This window comes from Eretmochelys imbricata, chromosome 24 (assembly GCF_965152235.1).
Source record: "Eretmochelys imbricata isolate rEreImb1 chromosome 24, rEreImb1.hap1, whole genome shotgun sequence".
Lineage (NCBI taxonomy): Eukaryota > Metazoa > Chordata > Testudines > Cheloniidae > Eretmochelys > Eretmochelys imbricata.
This window is the reverse complement of record NC_135595.1, coordinates 10580423-10601882: the sequence shown is the minus strand read 5'-3', so window position 1 is coordinate 10601882 and position 21460 is coordinate 10580423. Positions and strand designations below refer to the sequence as shown.

General features: G+C 57.1%; 1 protein-coding gene across 2 annotated transcripts; it reads right to left on the bottom strand.

Annotated features, from left to right (window-relative positions):
• Positions 1-10214: 10214 nt before the first annotated feature.
• PEA15 (proliferation and apoptosis adaptor protein 15) lies at positions 10215-15590 on the bottom strand. 2 transcript variants are annotated; one of them, XM_077841523.1, is made up of 3 exons: positions 15419-15590; positions 12550-12705; positions 10215-10279 (listed from the first exon to the last, which is right to left on the bottom strand). In XM_077841523.1, the coding sequence occupies exons 1-3, from the start codon at positions 15588-15590 to the stop codon at positions 10215-10217; spliced, it is 393 nt and encodes a 130-aa protein (XP_077697649.1). The 2 variants fall into 2 exon arrangements, with proteins under 2 accessions (XP_077697649.1, XP_077697650.1); XM_077841524.1 differs by having other exon boundaries at positions 15467-15590.
• Between the last annotated feature and the right edge of the window lie 5870 nt (positions 15591-21460).

Genomic DNA, 21460 nt, shown 5'->3' with positions numbered 1-21460 from the left:
CCCGTTGTGCAGCGCTGGGCCCCTGCCCTGTGCCTCTACTTGTCTTGTAGCCGCTTGGAGAGCAGTGTCCCCCTAAGGCCAGTTCCCCACCAGGCTGGGAGCAGAGCAGCCACACGGCTTCAGTGTCCGGGAGGTGCTTCTAGGCACCCAGCTGCCCTACGTCCTCTTAGTCGCATGTCTGTACGCACAGACCGGCCCCTGGGAGCTTGGTGCTCTCTTGGGTGGTAGACGCACCTTCTGCTCTCCTCCACCAGGGCAATGGATCCTTCCAACCCAGCTACTGTGTGCTACTTGGTTCTCCCCTGGCCCTGACCAGCGGGCAGAGCTCTGGGTGTTTGTATTTCTTTTTTGGACACCTGGTGCACCGGGGTGTGGGCAGACTGTACCTTGGGCTTCCTGCCCCTGCCACTTCCCTTTCCCTCCTTCTGGCTTTGCCAGGCTCTGCACCTGCCTGCCAGATAAAGGGCTTTGTCCGCTCCTGCAGGGGCAGAGTCTCTGTTTACCTGCTGGCATGGGGGCAGGGAAAGAGGGCACCTTTTTCCTTCTGCCCTGCATTTGCCAGTCCCTCTGAAAGCACTACGCATCTCCAGTGTGGGCAACATCCTCCCACAGGTCCTAGGGCTTCCCTGCTGTCTCACCATTTTCTGCTTTTATAATGTGTGAGGGCAGGGGACCGTGGGGAGGCAGAAATAGCCCCCAAGGTTCCTGTGTCCCTGACTGGTAACCTACCCAGTGCCCCAAAAAGCAGGCTCCATGTCCCACTGCACTCTCTTCTTTCTCTCCCCTACCCCTCTCCAGCTGTCCATGACCCTGCCCTGCTCTCAGGCAAAAGGCTCCTGGGGTTGGCAGTGGACCCTACCCCCCTCTGTTCTCACAGCCTGAAACCCCCTTTCCTAGGCTAGTCCCCACTTCCCTTGACACTTCACTAGCACTGACAGGGAATGGGGCCCCTGGAGCTCCTGGCTCCTCTGTCTGCATGCAGCATGGGTAATATATGGTCTGCCCCTCAAAACCTCTCTGCTCTTCAGTGCCCAAATGTCAGCCATGCCCCCAGCCCCCTCTCGGCGTCTCTTGTACCACCCTGGCTGGCCCTGTTCACTCCTATCTTGCCCAAGTCCCCTCCCCTCTCTCCGGGCTCCGTTCCCCCTCTACCAGGGGGCAGGCTCGATGCAGGTTGGGCAAGTGTTTGGGGCTCAGCCAGCTGCTGCTTGCACTTCAGACACGCTCCTCCCCTTACCTTACCTAGGGGCCCCCAGCCTGGGGGGGGGGGTGGTTGGATCTGGCACGTAGCTTCTGCCGTTCCTACCTTCCTGGCTTCTTCCCCACCCCTCTGCAGTGGCAGGGCTGGGTGCTTTACCCTGTCAGTGAATTTAGCCTGGGAGCTGGGGCACATGACTTATGAGGAGAGGCTGAGGAAAATGGGCTTGTTTAGTTTGCAGAAGAGAAGTGAGAGCAGCCCTCAACTACCTGAAGGGGGGTTCCAAAGAGGATGGAGCTCAGCTGTTCTCAGAGGTGGCAGATGACAGAACAAGGAGCAATGGTCTCAAGTTGCAGTGGGGGAGGTTTAGGTTGGATATTAGGAAACACTATTTCACTAGGAGGGTGGGGAAGCACTGGAATGGGTTGCCTAGGGAGGTGGTGGAATCTCCATCCTTAGAGGTTTTTAAGGCCTGGCTTGACAAAGCCCTGGCTGGGATGATTTAGTTGGGGTTGGACTATGATTGGAAATATGGGGAAACTGAGGCACAAGCAGGTGTTGACCCGTGTTATTGCCATGTCCAGTGGTGCTCTAGGGCTCCGCTGCTAGAACCAGAAATTAATTCCTGCTCCCAGCCACCCACTGCCCCAGCTTGAACCTGCAGCCCTGAAACATGTTACTGGGGTGTTATACCTCCCACCACTGCTCCCCTAAATAACTCTCAGTGCTGGGGGCTGGCTGCTTGGTTCTCAGGTCTGCTCCTGCCTGTGAGTTAATGGGCTGCTGGAGCTGTGGGCCTGTGGTCCCAGCTGGGGGCATGGTTACATCTATAAACCCTGCCCTTGCCTCTGCTGGGCTGGGGGTGCTGCCTATTGCCTCGGTCGCAGGGGGCTCCCTTTAGCTTGAGCCCACTCTTCTTAGCCTGTAAGAGACAGGCCCTGCCCCCACAGAGCTCCCCTGGGGCGGGTAGTGCCCGGCTCTGAGCCCTTTTGGGGGCATCCTAATCGTGCTATGAATCCGAGGGCCGTGGGAGCTGTGCGGCTACCGTGCCTTGTTCCAGACACAGCCTCCGCTGCCTTTCCCTTGGCACGTTCCCTGGTGCCTTTCAGCTTTGTCCCTTTGCCTCCTGCTGCAGCCATCCCTCCTCCTTCCTGCTCCGGTTTTGCTTGGGTGGCTGTTTTGTCCTAGTTCCTTTGATTTGCTAAACAGCGGGAGCGTCTCCTGGGAATGCAGCTCTGCTGGGTCATCCTGCACCAGCACTCCCCTGCCCAAGGAGAGCTCTGGAAGGCAGCCTGGCCTCAGGGGAGGGACAGGGCTGATCCGCTTGCCAGGTGCAGCAGGGACTTGCAAAACCCAAGCACACAACACAGATGGGAAGAGTTACAGACGCTAGAGACGGGGAAAGGCCTGTTTCATAGGAACCTCTGGAACTACCTGCCCCAGGATGCCACAGGGATCCAGTGTCCACACAGTGGGTCCCCTGGTTCTCTGGGTAATGAGACCACCTGTATGCACATCAGCCAGGATGCTGGGCTGAGGAGTTCATTAGGCAGCTTGGAGAGGCTCAGCGTTACTGTGTATGGGGCGTAACCTCACTGTCCATTGACTCTCCCCTTTCATTATTGCACCCTGTCCTGGAGGCACCATGTGAGATCCAGGCCCCATTGGGCCTGCACAGACACCCAGAGAGAGAGCCAGTCCCTGCCCCAGCTGAGCTCAAGGCCCCCTCAGGCTGGGCCCCGCTTGGGCACAGAGTGTGAACGATTACTTGCCCCGAAGAGGACTCGAGAGGGCTGGGAGGAGCCCCAGGGTGAGGCAGTGACTGTCCCAAGATCAACCCGCATCTCAGCAGTGTGTCATCACCCGCTCAGGCTTGTGCTCACCCCACTGCCTCAGGGGACAGTGCCACCTGATTAGGGGTCTGGAATGGCTTCTGTCCAGGGAGAGGTTGAAAAGACTGGGCCTGTCAAGTTGGAAAAGAGACGACCAAGGCGGGGGTATGAGAGAGGGCTATAAAATCATGCCTGGTGCCAAGAAAGCGAACAAGGGCGTGTTAGTTACCCCTTCACCTAACACACAAATCAGAGGTCACCTGCTGAAATTAACAGGCCGCAGGTTTAAAACAAAGAAAAGGAAGTATTTCCTCATGCAACGCATTGTCAACCTGTGGAACTCCTTGCCAGGGGATAGTGTGAAAAAGTAAAACGGGGGTCAAAAAAGAATTAGGCCACTTCCTGGCAGAGAGGTCCATCAATGGCTGTTAGCCAAGGATGCAACCCCTGCTCTGATTGACCCTAAACCTTGGACAGCCAGAAGCTGGGACAGAAGGACGGGATGGATCACTGGGTAATTGCCCTGATCTGTTCATTCCCTCAGAAGCCTCTGGCAGCAGCACTGTCAGAGACCGGAGCTACATGTCCCATCGGGCTGTAGGGCCGGTGGTATGTTCTGTTAAGTGGGACGTGTGAGAGTGGAGTAGCTAGACACATGGGCAGAGCCAGTTTGCAAGCTACCAAATTAACAGGAGCAGCAAAGCCCCCACTCCCCCGGTGAATCCCCTGGCTGGGCCCATGGGAAAGGCAGCAGTGGTCTCACACACACACATGCACCATAGTCAAGACAAAACATTTTTATTTGATCATTAGCACAATGACTGTTTGTACATCAGATTTGGATGGACAATGCAAAGCGGACTCTGAGTTTCATTCGGCTTTTGAACCATTGGCTCTAGTTCCTGGCTGTATTTTTGAGCGGTGGCTGCAGTCAGGGGCGAGGAGCTCTGCTGGAAGGTGGGGGGCACGTTAAAACAATCAGTGCACATAAGGAAGAAAAATCAAAACCGCAACCTCACAGACGCATCGTTATTCACTTTTTAGGATGCCCGCGCTGCCCCCTGCTGGTCCCAGGGCCAGGCTTCTGCCCTTTGGGCTGCAGCTACCTCCATGCCTGCATGGGCCCATTCAGCTGGCCTAGCTGTAAGGGGGTGGGGGTGCAGCTCCTTGGGGGTCAGATCACTGGGACCACTCCAGCATGGCAGGATCTGCTCTCCTCACCCCCGGCTGCATTCCCACTGTGAAGGATGGGACTGGGCTGTGGAGTAAAGTGCCACTGAGCATGGCAGAATCTGGCCCCAACCTCATGCCAGGGCCACATTTGGTGCCCCCTGCAAGCCCGTCACACCAGCACCTCTGGACAGGAATCTGGCCAGAGAGGAGCTTCTGCAAAAAGAGTTAGTCCCTTAGAAATGCTGGGCCAGCCCATCTCCTTCCTGGGGGGAAAACAGGGCCAGCCAGCGCCTCCTTGAGCAGCTGTGCTGCTAAGCCCAAAAGTAGCTGGATGGGTTTTGTGGCTGGGTTGCTGGGGGGTGAGGGGGTGTTCCTGGAAATGGCTGTCAGGTGGCTGGAGTTAAGGCAGGTTCCAGGTCTGAACAGTCAGGGTTGGGTGTCTCCTTTAAGAGGCGCAGGTGTCTTTAAGGCAGGTTTGTCGCTGCAACAGGGAGAGGGATGGGTGTGCAGGGGGAGTGGGGCAAATCCAGCATAACGTGCATGCCCTAGTGAGACTATGCCAGCGTCAGGCCCCTGGGGAATCCAGGCAAACACCCCCCCCACCAAGTCCCCCAGCCAGAAATTTCAACAGACATTTTAAAAAACATTTTACAAAAGAGTTGTTATTTTGCGTTAAATCCAAGACCTGGTTCTAGTAATACTGTTTATTTTAGCAAAAAAAACCCCCCAAAACCTTCCTCCTCCTCCATCACTAGTCCTGGTGTGTTTTTTTTATGGCAAAATAAGTTAACACTAAACAACAATAAGGAAACACTCAACATTATAGTTACTATACATATATTTATAATATATATGTACACACAGTTAGCACGGTCTGAGCGTTAGAGGCGGAGGGGGAGAGCTGGCAGAAAGCAATCAATAGCAACCCAATCCCCTTTCCGTGGACCTTGTCCCCTTAGCCCAGCTGGGCTCCTCTGAGCCTCCTATGCCCCATCTGAGACGATTCAGTGCCAGGCGGGCAGCGCAGGGTGAAATGCCAGGCCCACTGCAGGACATCTGACCCTGCCCTGACTGCTCAGGGCAGGGCGCCCCCATGGGGTGATGCTGGGCAACACTTTCTGGGAGTAAGAGCCCAAGAGAACACCAGGGTTTGTCTATATTCAGCAGTCTTGATAAAGAATACTAATTACAGCTGAGATTCAACCAGTAATCAGGCTCCCAGAGGAGTGAGGCTGCCTTAGGGAGATCCTTAAAGGGGAAAAGCAAGGCTGGTATTTAGCACCTGCCCCCTGGATGGGGGAGAGGGGAATTAGAAACAGCAGCTGACCGTGTCTTGCGTGATATGAAAGTTTCAAGGCTTCTTCCTAAACACTGCTAGGAAAAGCAGGACACTAGCACCCCCGAGTTTGTTGCACTCATCAGCTGGTAGATTTGGGAGCAGCCACTCCATCCTTTTGTTCCCTTTTGTTTTAATTAATACTGGTTAGCAGAGGGCAGGTATTCGGGCCTGAGTGCTCCTTTATCCTGAGGTCCCTTTACAGCATAACTGAGAAGTCAGACCCCGAACAGGGTGGTGCGTTAACACCATGTATTAACCCTCATGCACCCAATCATCCCCATGTCACAGATGGGGAAACTGAGGCACAGAACAGGACTTGCTTGAGCTTAGTGTCAGTGGTTGGACTTGAACCCTCAACCTCTTGACTCCCAGTCTGTTGCCTTGCCATGCAAAGAGTCCACTGCTAAGCTGGGCCCTTCTGCCAGCTCTCTCCCCCCCCCGTGCCCCATGGGGTGCAGCTCTCCCGCAGCCGGAGACCAGGAATGAGAGGGAACCAACATGGAGTTTGCACTATGGCCATGTCCCCAGCCTCCGAGTCACAATGGCAAAGCCTCCACCAACCAGCCTCACTTCCTGGGGAGCGGCAAAGTTTTGCCTCGGATGGGCCAGCGCTCTGCCCAGTGCCGTTAAACAGAAAATAAATACCGGCCGGTTTGCCTCTGCAGGGTGATGCCAGCTCAGGCTAAGGGGAAGCAGATGAAGGTGAGAAAGAAAGGAGGCATGGGGAGGCCCTGTGGGGAACAGGCCTTCCTGCAGTGCCGCAAGGAATAGCGATGCAGGCCTATGACACACACACACCCACGCTGGGCAGGGGCACACTAAGGCAGACACAGATCTGGCTAACAGGCAAGATGCACACTGCGGATTTTAGCTTTTATTAAATAAAATATATTAACATAAATTCTTTTCAATCGGTCGCCCAGAAGACCGTATTGATTTCGCACGTGTCTGGCTCCCTCCTCTCCCGGGGGCTGCTAGTTACCAGCCAGCTGTTAGCATGAATCACGCCTCACCTGGCCACTCGAATCTGAGCTTCCCCTGCACGCTCTCCACACTGAGTTTATAAGCCATGGTGCTGAGTGGCTAAGGTGCTGGGTGCCATTAGTGTGTGCTGAGCTAAGGGCGTGCAGGCAGCTCAGATGGCAATGGGATCCGATCCAGTTCAGAGGAAGATTCTATGCAAAGATCAACCCCCCCCACACTCCACTCCTTATGCCTGATTAAGTGCAGCTGGTGTAAACCAGTAGCAATTTCAATGGGACTCTGCCAATTTAGCCCAGATGAGGATGTTGCACAGCTGTAGGCATCAGGGAACAGAAACATCCAGAGGGGTCTCCACGCACTGAAGGGAAGAGGGAGTCCACACAAAAGACCCTTTTGGCTCTGGGATCCATTCCACAACCACTCTCCCCGGCCCCTCTAGACACTCAACGTTTTCCTTGCCCTAGTTTGAAAAGCATCTGGATATTTTGTGCTTTAAATAAAGGGTTTTGTTCTCCCACCCCACCCCAAGCAGCTCCTCCCCCCACCACTCAGCCCCCAGTGCAGGCCCGGTTGGGGGTGCTGTGCAAGAGCCACCATTTCTCTGATTGGTGGGGAGGGGCAGTTTCCCCTGGGAATTGTCACCATTTTGGGTGCAAATTTTAGCTCTATTTGCAACGTAAACCAAGTTGGGCTCTGGGAGATTTTTGCGCCCAAATAGGAATCGTGTCTTGTGGCTGAGGCACAAGTCGGATTTGCTGGCAAAATGGGGTCTATTCTATTTTAGAAAGTGGTGCGTTGTCAGGGCCACTCCCCCCCCCCACACTTTTGAGACCTTGGCCATGTTTCCTGACTCTAGACTCAGCCTGGAAACCTGAAGAACCTTGACTGCAAACTCTCTGTCAGTTTCAACTAGTCAATTTCAATTGCTATTTGTAATTAAACCCACTGGGGCCTTACCAGCAGCTCAGGCTTCTAGCCACAACCCACTGCCAATGCACAAGGATCCTGGCCTCCCTCCAGCACGGGGGTGGGAGGCTTGGGGTTGGGGAACAATCTCCAGCTGAGAAGCAGGAAGGAAAGGAAGCTGGTCCCCACTCCCTGCCTCAGGCTGTAGGTTCCCAAGTGCAGCTCCCAAGTGATAGCTCCGCTCCTATGAAGGGGGAGCCCCCAGGGAGGTCACTTGGCTTTGCCTTCTCCCCTGGCACTAGGGGAGCATTCGGCACTCCCAGGAGAGGGTGGAACATCATGACGGCTGCCCCAGAGGGCACTGGATCTTGGTGGCTGCCCCGGCCCCATATCACGACAGCTGATCACATCATGAGTGTGGACTCCCAGTTACGATGCATGGGCTCACCTGCTAGCCTTACACGCTCAGGGCTTCGTCCCCTGAAGTGCTGAGCACCCTCAACTCCTTCAAGTCCTTAGGAGATAAGGGCAGCTCAGCATCCCAGGACAGAGTGGGCCCAAAGGGCCACACTAGAGGTACCCAGGGCAGCTCAGCACTTGTCAGGGTCAGCTGGCTAATGGGGAAAGGGGTGTTTGGGGGCAGGTTTAGTGTTGGGGTCCCAAATGGAGAAGGACCCCAAAGCCTGGGAGCCAGGCTGCTCCTCCCTCCAGTGGCCCCTGCTGTCTGGAATCTCCCCCCTGCCCCCGCCCCTGGCCCTGAGCAGCTGCTGCCCCCGGCCATTTGCAAAGTGGAAGGAACTTTGGCTGAACATTCCAGAACCTTCAGGCCACCAATGTTCCGTCCAGCAAAGGGGCGTGGGGGACGGGCAGTGCCACCCCCCACCAGCAGGGGGTGATGAAGAGCAGCCGCCCGGCTGGAAAGGAAGGCCTGGTGGAGTGAGCAGGGAGGGCGTGGTGAGTTTCCATCCATGATATGGAGGAAAGGCACAGAGTCAAGAGCGGATAAACGGGGTCACGGCAAAGGCCCCCTCCCCCCCAACACACACACCCCCGTATCCCCCCTCTCCCTCCCCACCCCGGCACTCATAGCTGCTGTGAACAAAATACAGATACAAGCACTGACGCAGGGTGACCCTGAGCAAACAGAGCTGGGGGAGACCCCAATGGAACATCCCCCTCCGAGGGCCCATGTGCTCAGGTCCCGCTGCCTTTTGTTGGCACCCCCAGAAACAAAGCAAACTGGTACCAGCTGAGCTGGGGCATCTCCTGCCCTCCCCCCCTTCCCAACTCTTAGGGGACCCCATCCTCTCTCCATCTGGGACCCTGATCTGTCAGCCACATGGCCGGTACCGACATGGGACTGACCAGCTCCAGCTCCCTTCGCAGCCTCATTCACAGGGCCCACCTCCCAGCCCTGTGACGAGGGGTGGGGAGAAATAATGGGGGAGGCGAGGGGCTACATGTGCAAAATTCACAAGCACATGTAGTTGTGGGTAGGTCTGTGTGTGCGCAAAGGCACAAGTGTGTGCATATGTGACTGCACAAGTGTGCAAATGCAAGAGGGCGTGTGCTTGGGTGTGCGAGCACGAGCGTGTGTGCACGAGTGTGTGTGTTCACGAGTGTGCCTGTGGCTGTGGGCACAAAGGGTGCTTTTTTGCCAGCACGTGTGCACAAAGCCCCAGGAGAGTCTGTGGGTGTGCCCTGGGGGCGGACTGACTGGAGAGAGGATGGGGAGCTGACACTGATGGGGTGAGGGCTGGTATTTCTACCCAATACCCCTGCCCCAACCTAGGCCCTGGGCTTTACCCAGGTCTGGATTCCCTACCCTGACCCCAGGGCTGTCCCTCACCCACCGTGGGGACCCTTTCTCAGCTGTGATTGGGAGGGGCCTGGCAGCTCCTTCGCATGGTTTCCGGGAGGGCGCCTGCCCGTGCTGGGCTCCTCGGTGCAGGGAGTGGGGAGGGTGCTCACACGCTGGGCCCAGGCCCCGGGGATTGGACACAACGCTCCAGTCCCTTCCCCCCTGCTGCGGCACGGCCTCCCCGGCTGCTTTTGGGGCACGGGTCCTGGAACAGTTGAAGGGCCTGATCCTGAGAGGGACTAGAGCTGCGGGGGGAGGGGCTGCTGGGCCAGTGGGACAGCTCCCCCCGGTCACACCAACTGGGTGAGTCTGCTCTCCCCAAGCCCTGCCCCGCCAACCCACAGGTCCCATCACACCAGAGCCCTTTAACCGTGCTGGCCCCGCCCTTTGCTTCACAGTGAGTTACCCGCTTGGGGACCCCACTGCCCCCCCCCGCTCTCCCTCCATTCCTACTTTCCCTGCCGCCCTGCTCTCTCTTTTCCTTCCTCGGCTTGCTCCGGGTTCTCCTCTGGGGGATGTTCCCTTCGGATCCAGCCCCATCTCCCCTAACAAGGGGGCATGCATGAGTCGAGTGCAAACCCGGCCTGGGGGAGTGGGAGGCATGGATCTCTGCTTGCATAGGAATGTCCGCCCCCCTCGCCCCCCATCCCACCCCGACCCAAGCAGCCCAGCCCCTCTCCCGGGGCTCATCGGTATCAGCCCTCCCATCCCAAAGGCCAGACACATGCTGGGGAGGGGGGGCATTAAGACTGTGTTAGTGGCCAAAGCTCTCCCCCCACCATTGGGTGGCAGAAGGTGAGGAGTGGCGGGGGAGGGGGGGCAAGCCGGGCTGGCGGGGTGGGGATGACGGTGGCAGAGTGGGGGGGCGAGGGGAGTGGTGGGTCTGGCAGCCGACCCCTTCTTCCTCCTCCGCCCCCCCACTCAGGCTTTCTTGGGCGGGGGGGCCAGTTTGATGATCTCTTCTTCCGAGGGCTGCCGGATGATGTCTGCAGAGAGACAGGGGAGGAGAGTGAATGCGGGTGCTGGGGGGGAGGATTTCCTCATTGTCCCCCCCCCAACATTTAACCCATAGGCTGGCCTGCCATGGGCTCTGTAGGACTGTGAGAGACGTAACCCCCTGGTGGCATCCCACGCAGCCGCTAAAGGCCTCTTGCGGCTGCTGGCTAAGAGGCTGCCATGCACGCCGGCAGGGGCGGCAGTCCCAGGAGCGGGGTTCCAGGCCTGGGGCCCTGCTCGGTTCTGGACACGTCCTGGGGTTGAGTGCCGGCAGGTGGCTCCGTGCCTCTGAAACAAGTGGGGGCTCAGACTGGGGAACCCCAGGAATGGCCCCTTCCTCCGCCGCCCATAGACCCACGTGGGGCTCTCCACGGAAATCGCACAGGGAGGAAAGATGCATCCTTGTGACCCCCCTGCAGCCAAGGGGCTAGTGCCAGGCAGGACCCTTGCTGCCCTGTGGGACTGTTCGGGTCTGTCACACCAGTTGGGACAGCAGCCCCCGCCTGGCTGGGTCGCCCAGCCCCAGCCAGGTCCAGGGGAAGAGTTAAATCTGGGCAGTGGAAGGGAGGGCCCATCCCCTAGCCCAGTGCTCGGGTTCCCAGGTCCAGGCTAAGTGCCCCTGGGAGAGGGGCGGCCTGGCCGTCTGGATCCTTACTGGGAGGTCTAGTCCTCCTTCAGCAAGGTCACTCAGCCCCCCCTCCTCCCCCCATCACTCAGTCCCTGCAGGGGGGATCCAAGCTCAGAGAGACATTGCTGCTACTTGAATCCCAGGGAGCCAGCACCAGGCAGTACTCCCCCCAGCCCCCAGCCCATCCCGCAGCCCCACTGGCAACTCCAGGCACTGGGGGTGTCGCGGGAGGATGAGGCGCTGGCCTGGTTACTGTGGTTTCATCCTGCCGGGGCCCAGAGGAGGAGGTGGGGCTATCTCAGCAGGGGCCTGGGTGGGGAGAGGAGGGAGACTGTGGCAAAGACCGGCCCTGTCTCCCCAGTGCCTGTTGCCTAGGGTGACCAGGTGTCCGGTTTTTGACCAGTACACCCGGTCGAAAAGGGACCCTGGTGGCTCCGGTCAGCACTGTCGACCGGGCTGTTAAAAGTCTGGTCGGCGGTGCTGTGGCGCTAAGGCAGGCTAGTCCCTACCTGTCCTGGCTCCGTACTGCGCCCCAGAAGTGGCCAGCAGCAGGTTCGGCTCCTAGGCAGGGGAGACCACGGGGCTCCGCGTGCTGCCCCTGCCCCAAGCACTGGCTCCGCACTCCCACTGGCCGGTTTCTGGGCAATGGGAGCTGGGGAGGAGGTGCCTGTGGGTGAGAGCAGTGCATGCCACGAGCCTCCTGTCCCCACCACCACCTAGGAGCCGGACCTGCTGGCTGCTTCCGGGCCGGCGGCCTGCCTTAGCCCTGCTGCTCTGCTGACCAGGAGCTGCCTGAGGTAAGCCCACGCCCCAACTCCCTGCCCCAGCCCTGAGCCCCCCAAAACCCAGAGTCCCCTCCTGCACCCCAAACTCCTCATCCCCAGTCCCAGCCCAGAGCCTGTAACCCCTCCTGCACCCCAACCCCCAGTCGTGAGCCCCCCCCAAACCCAGAGCCCCCTCCTGGACCCCAGAGCCCTCACCCCACCTGCACATCAACCCGCTGTCTCAATCTGCAGCCCGCTCCCACACTCTAAATCCCTCAGCACCAACCCCCAGCCTGGAGCCCCCTCCTGCACCCCAAACCCCTCATCCCCAGCCACACCCCAGAGCTTGAACCCTCCCCCTTCCTGCACCCCAACTCCCTGCTCCAGCCCAAAGCCCCCCCCGGCTCCCTGAACCCCTCATTTCTGGCCCCACCCCAGAGCCCGTACCCCCATTTAGAGCCCTCACCCCCTCCCACATCCCAACCCCCTGCTCCAGCCCAGTGAAAGTGAATGAGGGTGGAGGAGAGTGAGCCACGGAGGGAGGCGGAATAAAATTAGTGATAGAAAGTTGGCAACCCTGCTGTCACCCTGCACCCCTCCACAAACATCCCGCCCCAAGTCTCTCACACTGCTCCCCCACACCCTGGCTGCTGGGAAACGCCCATCTCCCCAGCGTCTGGCCTTTCCCAATAACCCCAGGCAGGGCCCAGCGCCCCACATCTCCTGCCACCCCTGCAGCAGCACCCAGAAGGGGACGCTGGGGGCATCTCACATCTCAGCCAAGCCCTGAGGGGAGGGGGCCCCCGGGGTCTCGTGTCCCATGGGTGGGGGATGGTCTTGCCCTAGCGTGTGTAGGGGGGGCTCTGACCTTTGTACTTCTTGGCGCTGGGGATGCGGGTCAGCTTGGTGTCCACCTCGTCCTCCTCGGATATCTTCAGCACCTGGGTGCGGTATGCCACCACCACGGTCAGCAGGTCCGGGCGCCGCGAGATCTCAAAGATGTGCTCGATGTACGAGAGGTTGTCTGTGTGGGCACAGCATGGGGGTGAGAGCCCAGCGGGGATGGGGGGGGGTGAAAGCCTGGCGGGGGGGGGAGGGGAGAAGGGGTGAGAGCCCAGCAGGGGCGGGGGAGGGAGGGTGAGAGTCTTCCCCACGTGCACACGGGTGCAACTGGCTCCCCCAAACCCAAAATCGGGGACCGAGACCCAGAGGTGGGGGAGGGAGCCCAACGCCCAGCTGAGCCAGAGAGCAGCTGTGGCAGCCGCTCTCTACTCAGGGTCCCGCACACATGCAGGGACCAGACCAGACGCTGCCTCGAACAGAGCCGGAGCCAGAGCCCCGAGGGCCGGCATGACCGCCCCGGGCTGGGAGATCAGACCCCAAACAGTGTGTGAGCCCAGCCGGGGGTCATGTTGTCCCATCCCCTCACACCCAGCGCCTCGGCTCACCGCACTGAACCCGCCCCGTGTACTGTGCTTGTGGGCACAGGCCGGTCATGTCTCCTCCCGCTCGGGAGGCAGGTTGCACTGACCTGAGTTTCCTTTAACAATGAGACAGGAGATGCTGTGCTTTCCCCGGGAGTGGGAGAGAAAAGCCACAAGCGCTCAGCATGGGCACCGGCGGAGCTGTGGGGGTGGCGGGAGGCCAGGGCTGGGCTAGCAGCGAGCTGTGGGTTGGGATTGAGGGGCATCGGCAGAGCTGTGTGTGTGGTGGTGGGGGGAGAGGGGGAGACCAGGGCTGGGCTAGCAGGGGGCTGTGGGTCAGGATTGAGGGGCACAGGCAGAGCTGGGGGTGGGGGGGAGACCAGGGCTGGGCTAGCAGGGGGCTGCGGGTCAGGATTATGGGGCACCAGCAGAGCTGTGGGGGGAGCCCAGGGCTGGGATAGCAGGGAGTTGCGGGTCGGGATTGAAGAGCATTGGCAAATCCCCTCTCTGACTGGGACTGCAGGGAGCCGGAAAGAAAACGACCCAGAGGGGCTGATATTCTGAGCCCAGCAACAAGGGCCTTGGCAGCTGTTCTCTCTCTCATCTGAAAGACGGCAGCACCTCCTGCAGCGCAGCACCCACCAAGCTGATGTGCCTCAGTTTCCCCATCTGTATAATGGGGACACCATCACCCTTCCCTTGGGAAACTGAAATCACTCAGGTCTGTGCTGCGTTTTGCCTCACTGCAAACAATCCCAGCCCTGCCTAGCACTTCACGTCTCTTTCTGGGCTGAGCTCACTTGGAATTTCATGGCTGCCTGGGGGACGGCTCCTCCTGCTCCAAACGCCCAGGCTCCTCTCGCCCGAGCTACAGGAGAATCCCCACTGGCACCTTGTCGTACAGAGCCTACGCTCAGCTCTGCATCCAGGCTGCAGTGATAACTAACCAGCTCCTCACAATGCAAAGCCTGCAGGAAGGGGACCGACCCCCCTCAGACAGACAGGGAAGGGGCTCAGTCTGTCGGTGCTTGGTGTGCATGCTCTCCTCTGCACCCTGGGGAGCAGAGCCTCCCCCCCTTCAGATGCACACACACACGCCATGTACCACTTTCACCTCCCCGTAACACATCTCATGTCTCCTGGCTGGGCCTGCTGAGTCACTGTCTTTCCTGGGAACTGGGACAGGCTGTTCCCAAGGCTGCTGGGCTGGGCTGCTTTCACCTTCAGGTCTCCCTGGGTGGGGAAGGAGGGCTGGTGGAGACCCTGGGGCAGGGGCTGGCAATCTGCTTCCTGGGGTGATGCAGCTGGTATTCTCCCTGCAGCTGCTGCAAAGCGCCGTGTGGATGCAGGGGCCACCTCACAGACACAGAGCTCCTGAGATCAGCCCGTGGCTGGTGTGAATTGGCCATTTCCACCAGGAGCTGATGTGCCGGCCCCCACAAAGGGCTGTCCCAGCATGCACTGGGCTCCATATGGGTTCCCAGGGTGTTGGGTGGGTCATGTCACTTTGCTCAAAAGCCCCAGTGAGGAACTGGGTGGGACACCTCCATTAGCCCCCCTTGCACATGGATGGGAGCCCTCCTTCGTCTGCAAGCTGCAGTGTGGGTGATCCTTTGGCAGGTGGGTGTTGCCCTATAAAAGATGTCATTAAAGGTCCCATCGCATGGGGGGCGGAGAAACCCAGGTGTCCTGGCCCCACTCTGAGAGGGGAGAATCAGATCGTGGTTTCAGTTGTTCAGGGAACTATTTTTCACTCCCAGACCTGAACTCTTGTGCTGCGTTGGTGAAACAAACTGCCAGGTCCCACCCCAGAAGTGGCTGCATCTCAGTGCTGGGCCAGGGGATCCATGTATGTGAGCTGCAACCCTTGGACAAAGGAATGAGCTATGGAAATATCCATCCTCACCAGCCATTCGCTGAGGGCGGGCTCCAGCCCCAGGGCATAAAATACCCCCGAGCCGTCTCTCAGAGAGAGAGAGAGAGATACAGGGGAGGGGGCATTGATGGAGAGGGACGGATCACTGAGGCATCCATCCATCCATCCATCAGATCTATCTGTCCTTCCATCCCCAGCTTCTATCAACAGGGACCCAGCCACTGGGACAAAGCCCTCAAGAGGAGTGGACCAAACAATAACCGTGTTGGGCAGCACGGACACTGGGTCAGGGAGTCAAAGCTCACCAAGCAGCCTGCTGGGCGGCCCGTGGTCCAGGATCAGGGGTCAGGCACGAGGGGCGTGAGCAGAACTGTGAGTGGTGGCAGCGCAGGGCTGGGCTAGCGGGACTGAGCGGCGTGAGCCGTGCACACGCTCACCTTTGTCCAGCTTGTTGTGCTTCTCCAGGAAGCTGAACCAGTCTTTGCTTGTGGTGATCTCCTCGTGCTTCTCACTGGGGATGTCCTCCTTGCAGGCCGACTTCAGCTGGTCCAGGTCCTCGTTGGTGATGTTCTCCGCCAGCTCCTCCAGCAGGCTGCAATACTCCGCCATCCCGCTGCAGGGGGAGCACACGGACAGCAGCCCGGTTAGACCCAGTCCCGGCAGGCCAGGGTCTCCACCAGCCCTCCTCCGAGCCAAGAGCCACCTCACCTTGCCAATGCCACCCGGGTGCAGCCAGCTGGGAGGGGTTTCAGCCCAGTGCCCCGGGCAATGAATTTGGGGCGGTCTAGGCCCAGGTCCCACGTGTCCACATCAGAAACGCCATTGGCCCAGCTAACCCCTGACCCCAGATACATTAACACTGTCACTGGGATCTACCACTTGGAAGTGCCTAGGGGCTGAGACAAGGGCCCCATTGTGCCAGGTGCTATACAGACTCAGTCCCTGCCCCAGACAATCTGAACAGAGAAGACAGACATAGGGACTTCCCTAGGTCACCTCAGGACACCCAGCCCAGTGCCTCCCTCCCTCTCAACTCCACGGCACTTCTCTGGTGCAGAGGGGACCAAGGACCCACTGGGCCACAGAGACTGAGCCCCCAATTCTGCTCTAGACAGGTTCCTTCTGACAGGCCTGCTGGTGGGGGCGGCATGGGGGGAGGGCAAGTCTCTGGGGACTCGGCCCAGGATCAGGCCCACAGACCATAAGGCTCCTGTCCTCGCGCAGCTGCCTTTAAAAATTAAACCCTTGGCGGAAAGATTCAGCAGCTCCATGCCGGGAGCCGGCAGCGCCAGGGTAGGGAGCGTCCGGGCTGCAATGATGAGGGAGGGCAGGGATAGCAGCCCCCGCCCGCTGACCTGGCCTCCCCCTCCCCCCGAAACCTGCCATGGGGATTGAGACACTCCCCCCGCTACACCCCGTATGGTGCTTTGAGATCGGCGGGGGTGGGGCGGGGGTTCTGGGTAAGGCAACAAACAGGGAGCCCAGCTTGCTCAGTCACTTTGCTCCAGCTTTTCAGACACAGCCTCTGACTCCGTGTGCCCCTGCACTGCTGAGTGCTCAACATGAGCCCCTGCTACAGATGGGGAAACTGAGGCACGAAGGGGGTTGGGATTTCCCCCGACTTGCCTTAAAATAATGGCAGAGCTGGGAACTTACCCCTAAGCCCATCCCCTGGGTGATGCCGGCCCCCTCTGCAGACAGTGCTAAGCATACGCAGTGCTAGCCAAGTCCCTGTACTGACCATCTATAGGGCTTCCTCTGAGCCTGCGAGAACCCCAAGGCCTGTCCGTGCCCAATGGCCCCCACACAGAACCCCTCCAGGTTCAATTCCACCTGCTGCGAGCAGGGGGCGCGTGAAGGAGGCTTCCAAGGACCTAGGTACAGACACAGCGAGTAGGAAGAGGGGAGCAGGTGGGCAAAAGTGAGCTGCCTAGGGGGCAGGGGGGGGCTGGGAGGCAAGGTGTGCTTCACCCAGGAGATGGCAGGGCCAAAGCCCTTCTATACTGAGGTGTATTCCGTGCCCCACCCCCCCGGCCGACCCCCACTTCTACAACAGCCTTCTACTGCCGTACAGCCGGAGGAGCAACTACAATGGCGGAGGCCTGTGCTTTGGGGGTTTGGTTCCTGCTTGGTGTACTAGGCCTGCAATGCCGGGGGCCCAGACTCTGTGTTGCTAAGGGACCCGCTCTCCAGCAAGGGAACAGACTGGATCCAGTCATGGTGCGGTCTCTGGGAGGTTGCAGTAAACGTCTGATTGGTTGAACCCCTTGGGTTTTGTCTCTGTGTCCAACACCAACTGGGGGATGCTTGGAGCCTGGGGATACTCCTCTGATGGCAGTGAAGAGATCAGGACTGCTCCCCTTAGAGAGGGGATGTGATAAAACCCTGAATGGGATTGAGAAGGGAGATCCAGGGCTGCTGTTCTCCCTGTTTCAAAACAGAGAACGAGAGACAGTCACTGACATAGGAAAGGGGGAAATTCACAAGTGATCAGAGGAAATGCTTTTTCATGGAACCAGTGATTAGCCTGTACCTATGGGATGTGCTGAAAGGTGAAAGATCAGACTGGAGGGAGGTTACCAATGGAGTCCCTCAAGCATCAATCTTGGGACCGATCTGAGTCCATATTTTTACGAATGACCTTGCAGGAGCGTGCTAATGAAATCTGCTGATGATTCAAAGAGGGGAGGCATCGCCCGTACAGAGGAGGGCCGGAATATTATACAAGAATTGCTAGATGATTTTGGAGACAGGAGTGACACAAATGGGATGAAATTCAATTGTACCAAGTGCAAAGTCATGTACTTTGGGCCTCATGATAATAATTTCTGCTACAAGCTGGCGGCTTATCAGTTGGAAACGACAGAGAAGGAGAGAGAATTAAGTTTAGAATTTAGAGAAGGAAAGGAGGGTAATATAATTAATGCCAATCAACATTGGTTTATGAAATATAGATCCTGTCAGACTAACGTGATATCTGTTTTTGATGAGATTACATGTTTTGTTGATAAAGGTAAACAGTGTTGTTGTAATATACTTAGACTTCTGCAAAGTGTTTGACGTGATCCCACATTACATTTTGATTAAAAATCTAGAACGATATAGAATTAACACTGCAGTCAGTAAATGGATTAAAAGCTGGCTAAATGATTAGTCTCAAAATGTAACTGTAAATGGGGAATCATCATCAAGTGGGTGAGTTTTCAGAGGGCTCCCACAGGGAATCAGTTCTTGGCCCTACCCTATTTAACATTTGTATCAATAAAATCATGCCTGATAAAGTTTGCAGCTGACACAAAAATTGAAGTGGTAAATAATGAAGAGGACAGGTCACTGTCACAGCGCAATCTGGAGCGCTTGATAAACTGGGCGTAAGCAAACAAAATGCATTTAATAAATGCAAGGATACATCTAGGAAGAGTGTAACCGTACTTACAGGATGGGGGACACTACCCTGGGAAGCAGTGCTAAAAAAGATTTGGGGATTGTGGTGGATAATCAGCTGAACGTGAGCTCCCACTGTGATGTTGTGGCCAAAAGAGCTAATGCGATCATTGGATGCATAAACACGGGAATCTCGAGTAGGAGCAGAGAGGTTATTGTACCTCTGTGTCTGGCACTAGTGTGACTGTTGCTGAGATCCTGTGTCCAGTTCTGGTGCCCACAGTTCACAAAGGATGTTGATAAATTGGAGAGGGCTCAGAGAAGAGCCATGGGAACGATTAAAGGATTAGAAAACCTGCCTGAGAGTGACAGATGCAAGGAGCTCGATCTATTTAGCTTAACAAAGAGAAGGTTACGTGGTGATTTGATCACAGCCTGAAAGTACCTACACTGGGAACAAATATTTAATAGCGGGCTTTTCAGTCTAGCAGAGAAAAGTCTAACACGATCCAATGGCTAGAAGATGAAGCGGGACAAATTCAGACTGGAAATATGGCATGCATTTTTAACAGTGGGGGTAATTAACTAGTGGAACAACATAGCAAGGGTTGGCGCATTTTCAGGAGAGAGAGAGAGAGAAGTATTAGGGCCAGTGTACAAGGTGCAGGGGAGACCTCCTTTGGAATACTGTGTCCAGTTCTGGCCACCCACATTCAAGAAAGATGAATTTGACCTGGACAGGTGCAGAGCAGAGCTGCTAGGAGGGACAGGGGAATGGAGGCCTGTCTAGGAGAGGAGACTGGAAGAGTTGGGCTTTCTTAGCAAAAAGAAAGCTGAGATGGGCTATGATCGCTCTCTCTAAATACACCGGGGGGTTAATACCAGGGGAGGAGAAGAGCTTTTAGGCTAAAGGACAATGTTGGCATAAGAACAAATGAATATAAACTGAGGAACAAATTCAGGCTGGTAATTAAAAAGACTGTTTCTAACCCTCAAAAGAGGGAGGCTCTGGAACAGCCTCTCCTAGGAGTTGGGGGCTGGGAGCAAACAATTAACGTTAAGAGAGAGTGGGATAAATTTATGAGTGTGATTGTACGATGGGGTTGCTTGTGATGGTGGGTGGCAGGGCTCAGCAGCCATGGGCCTCACTTCTGGTTCATGTCTTCTATCCCTAAAAGCGCATGCTTCAGGGTTTCAGCTGGCTGCCTGCAGGGGTCAGGAAGGGATTCTCCCATCCCTGCTGCCCCCACAATGTATTCTCTGTTTGTTTTTTATATCTCCTTCCTCTGAAGCATCAGGGATGGCCACAGCTGGGAACAGGACACTGGATGGGGAGAGCCAGGGCTCTGGGATGGCATCCAGCATTCTCTCTCTCAGGTGCTTGGTTGGCTGGTTCTCACTCACCTGCTCAGGGTCTTACTGATCACCATACATGGGGTCAGGAAGGAACTTTCCCTCAGCTCAGATCAGCAGTGACCTTGCGGGTGGGTGTCTAAATTTGGTTGTTGGGTGTGGGTGCTGATGAGGTTGGCAGCCTGTGCTATGGAGGTCGGACTGGATGATCTGGTGGTCTCTTCTGACCTTAAACTCTATGGTGTTAGTAGTGGGATCCATTCAGAGACCAGAGACTTTGTGGCTAACCCCTGTCTCTGTGATTGGACTGATATAAAATTCCCCGCAGCCAGAGCTCTAAAGGCAAGGAATGGTCTCTCATGGGGGGGGGGCCGGAGGGGTAAGATGTCCCCTTGGGCACAGGTTGTTGGTGGGCAGCCACTGGGCAGTATTTTCCAGATATTGCCCTTGGTAACAGGATCAATGCGAGGCAGACACGCTTGGTGTGTAATGAAAAGGAAAACAAGATCCCGAGAGATTTCTGAGCCAGCAGCTGGACCCTCCTTAGCTCTGTCATCTCCCCTTCAGCAATTTCAGCAGACACCAACCGGTCTTTCTTATGCGCAAGATTAAAGGGCAGGTTTGACAGGTCTGCCACCCGCCCACGCAGCTCACTCTGAGAGCCATGGCCCTTTGGGTGCAGACTCCAGCAAAGTTTTGGGAGCAGTGGGCTGTCAGGCAGCTCGTATAGCAGGCCTATGTGATAAGCATGTGTATAAGTAGAGATGTCTAGTGCTGTAGGTTTGTCTCCATAGGTGTTTGCCTATGGATACAAGTGCGTGCACCTGTGGATGGCTGCCTGGCAGCTGAGCATGCCCAGAGGGCATAGGAAGATCAGTTTTCTCCAAATCCAATAACAGCCACTCCGGGAGCTTTCTATCCTAAAGCAGGAAGTTCGGGGCTGCTGGATTCCCCATGGTTCTGAACCTATTCCATTGATCTTTCCTTGGCCCCAACGAACTCCCCTAATAACCCCCACCCGAGCTCGGCATTGCTTCCAGGTTGGCACAGACCCCTGAGGGGTCTGTTATCTCCAGCCTGAGGCACAGGTTAGAGATTAGAGTTCAAATCCCGGGGCTTGCTCTGGGATCCGCCCAGAGATGTGGGGCCTGGAGCCCAAACAATCCCCACACATAAATGCGTGCGCAATTTTCACTAGTGGGCATGGGGTGTTTTCACCAGTGGCAATGGCTTTCCTGGCAAATGTGGCCAGAGCCCAGGGTTTTACTGCTGCTGAGTTTCGTTCCAGGAGGCAGAAATCTGCCAATTCCATGGGGAAAATGTCACTGGTTTTGTCATCCAGATGAAACTGCCCAGCAGGAGCTGGGGGAGGCGTGGGGGGGGAGGGTGAGCATGAGTATGTGTGCGTGTGAGCCTGTACACACACCGAGGAAGGGTTTGTTCATTTTCAAGAACGGAGGGAAGGGTTGGAATGAACTGCCCCTCCCCTGCATTCTTGCTCTCTCTCATTATTCTGCTACCCTGTTATTTCTGCTCCGATCCAGCCATTAATGACCTAGGGATCTGGGGGAATGGCCGGATTTTCAGACAGTTTTGGGCAGATTAAGGCGAGGCACCGAACCAGTGACCTGAATAAGAAAGACGCCCCCGCTGATAAACACGCCATGTGGCGACACTTGTTCCTAGCTGGGAGGCTGCTCTGCAGGGAGGAGATGCCAGGGCTGGTGACCAGACCCAGGCAT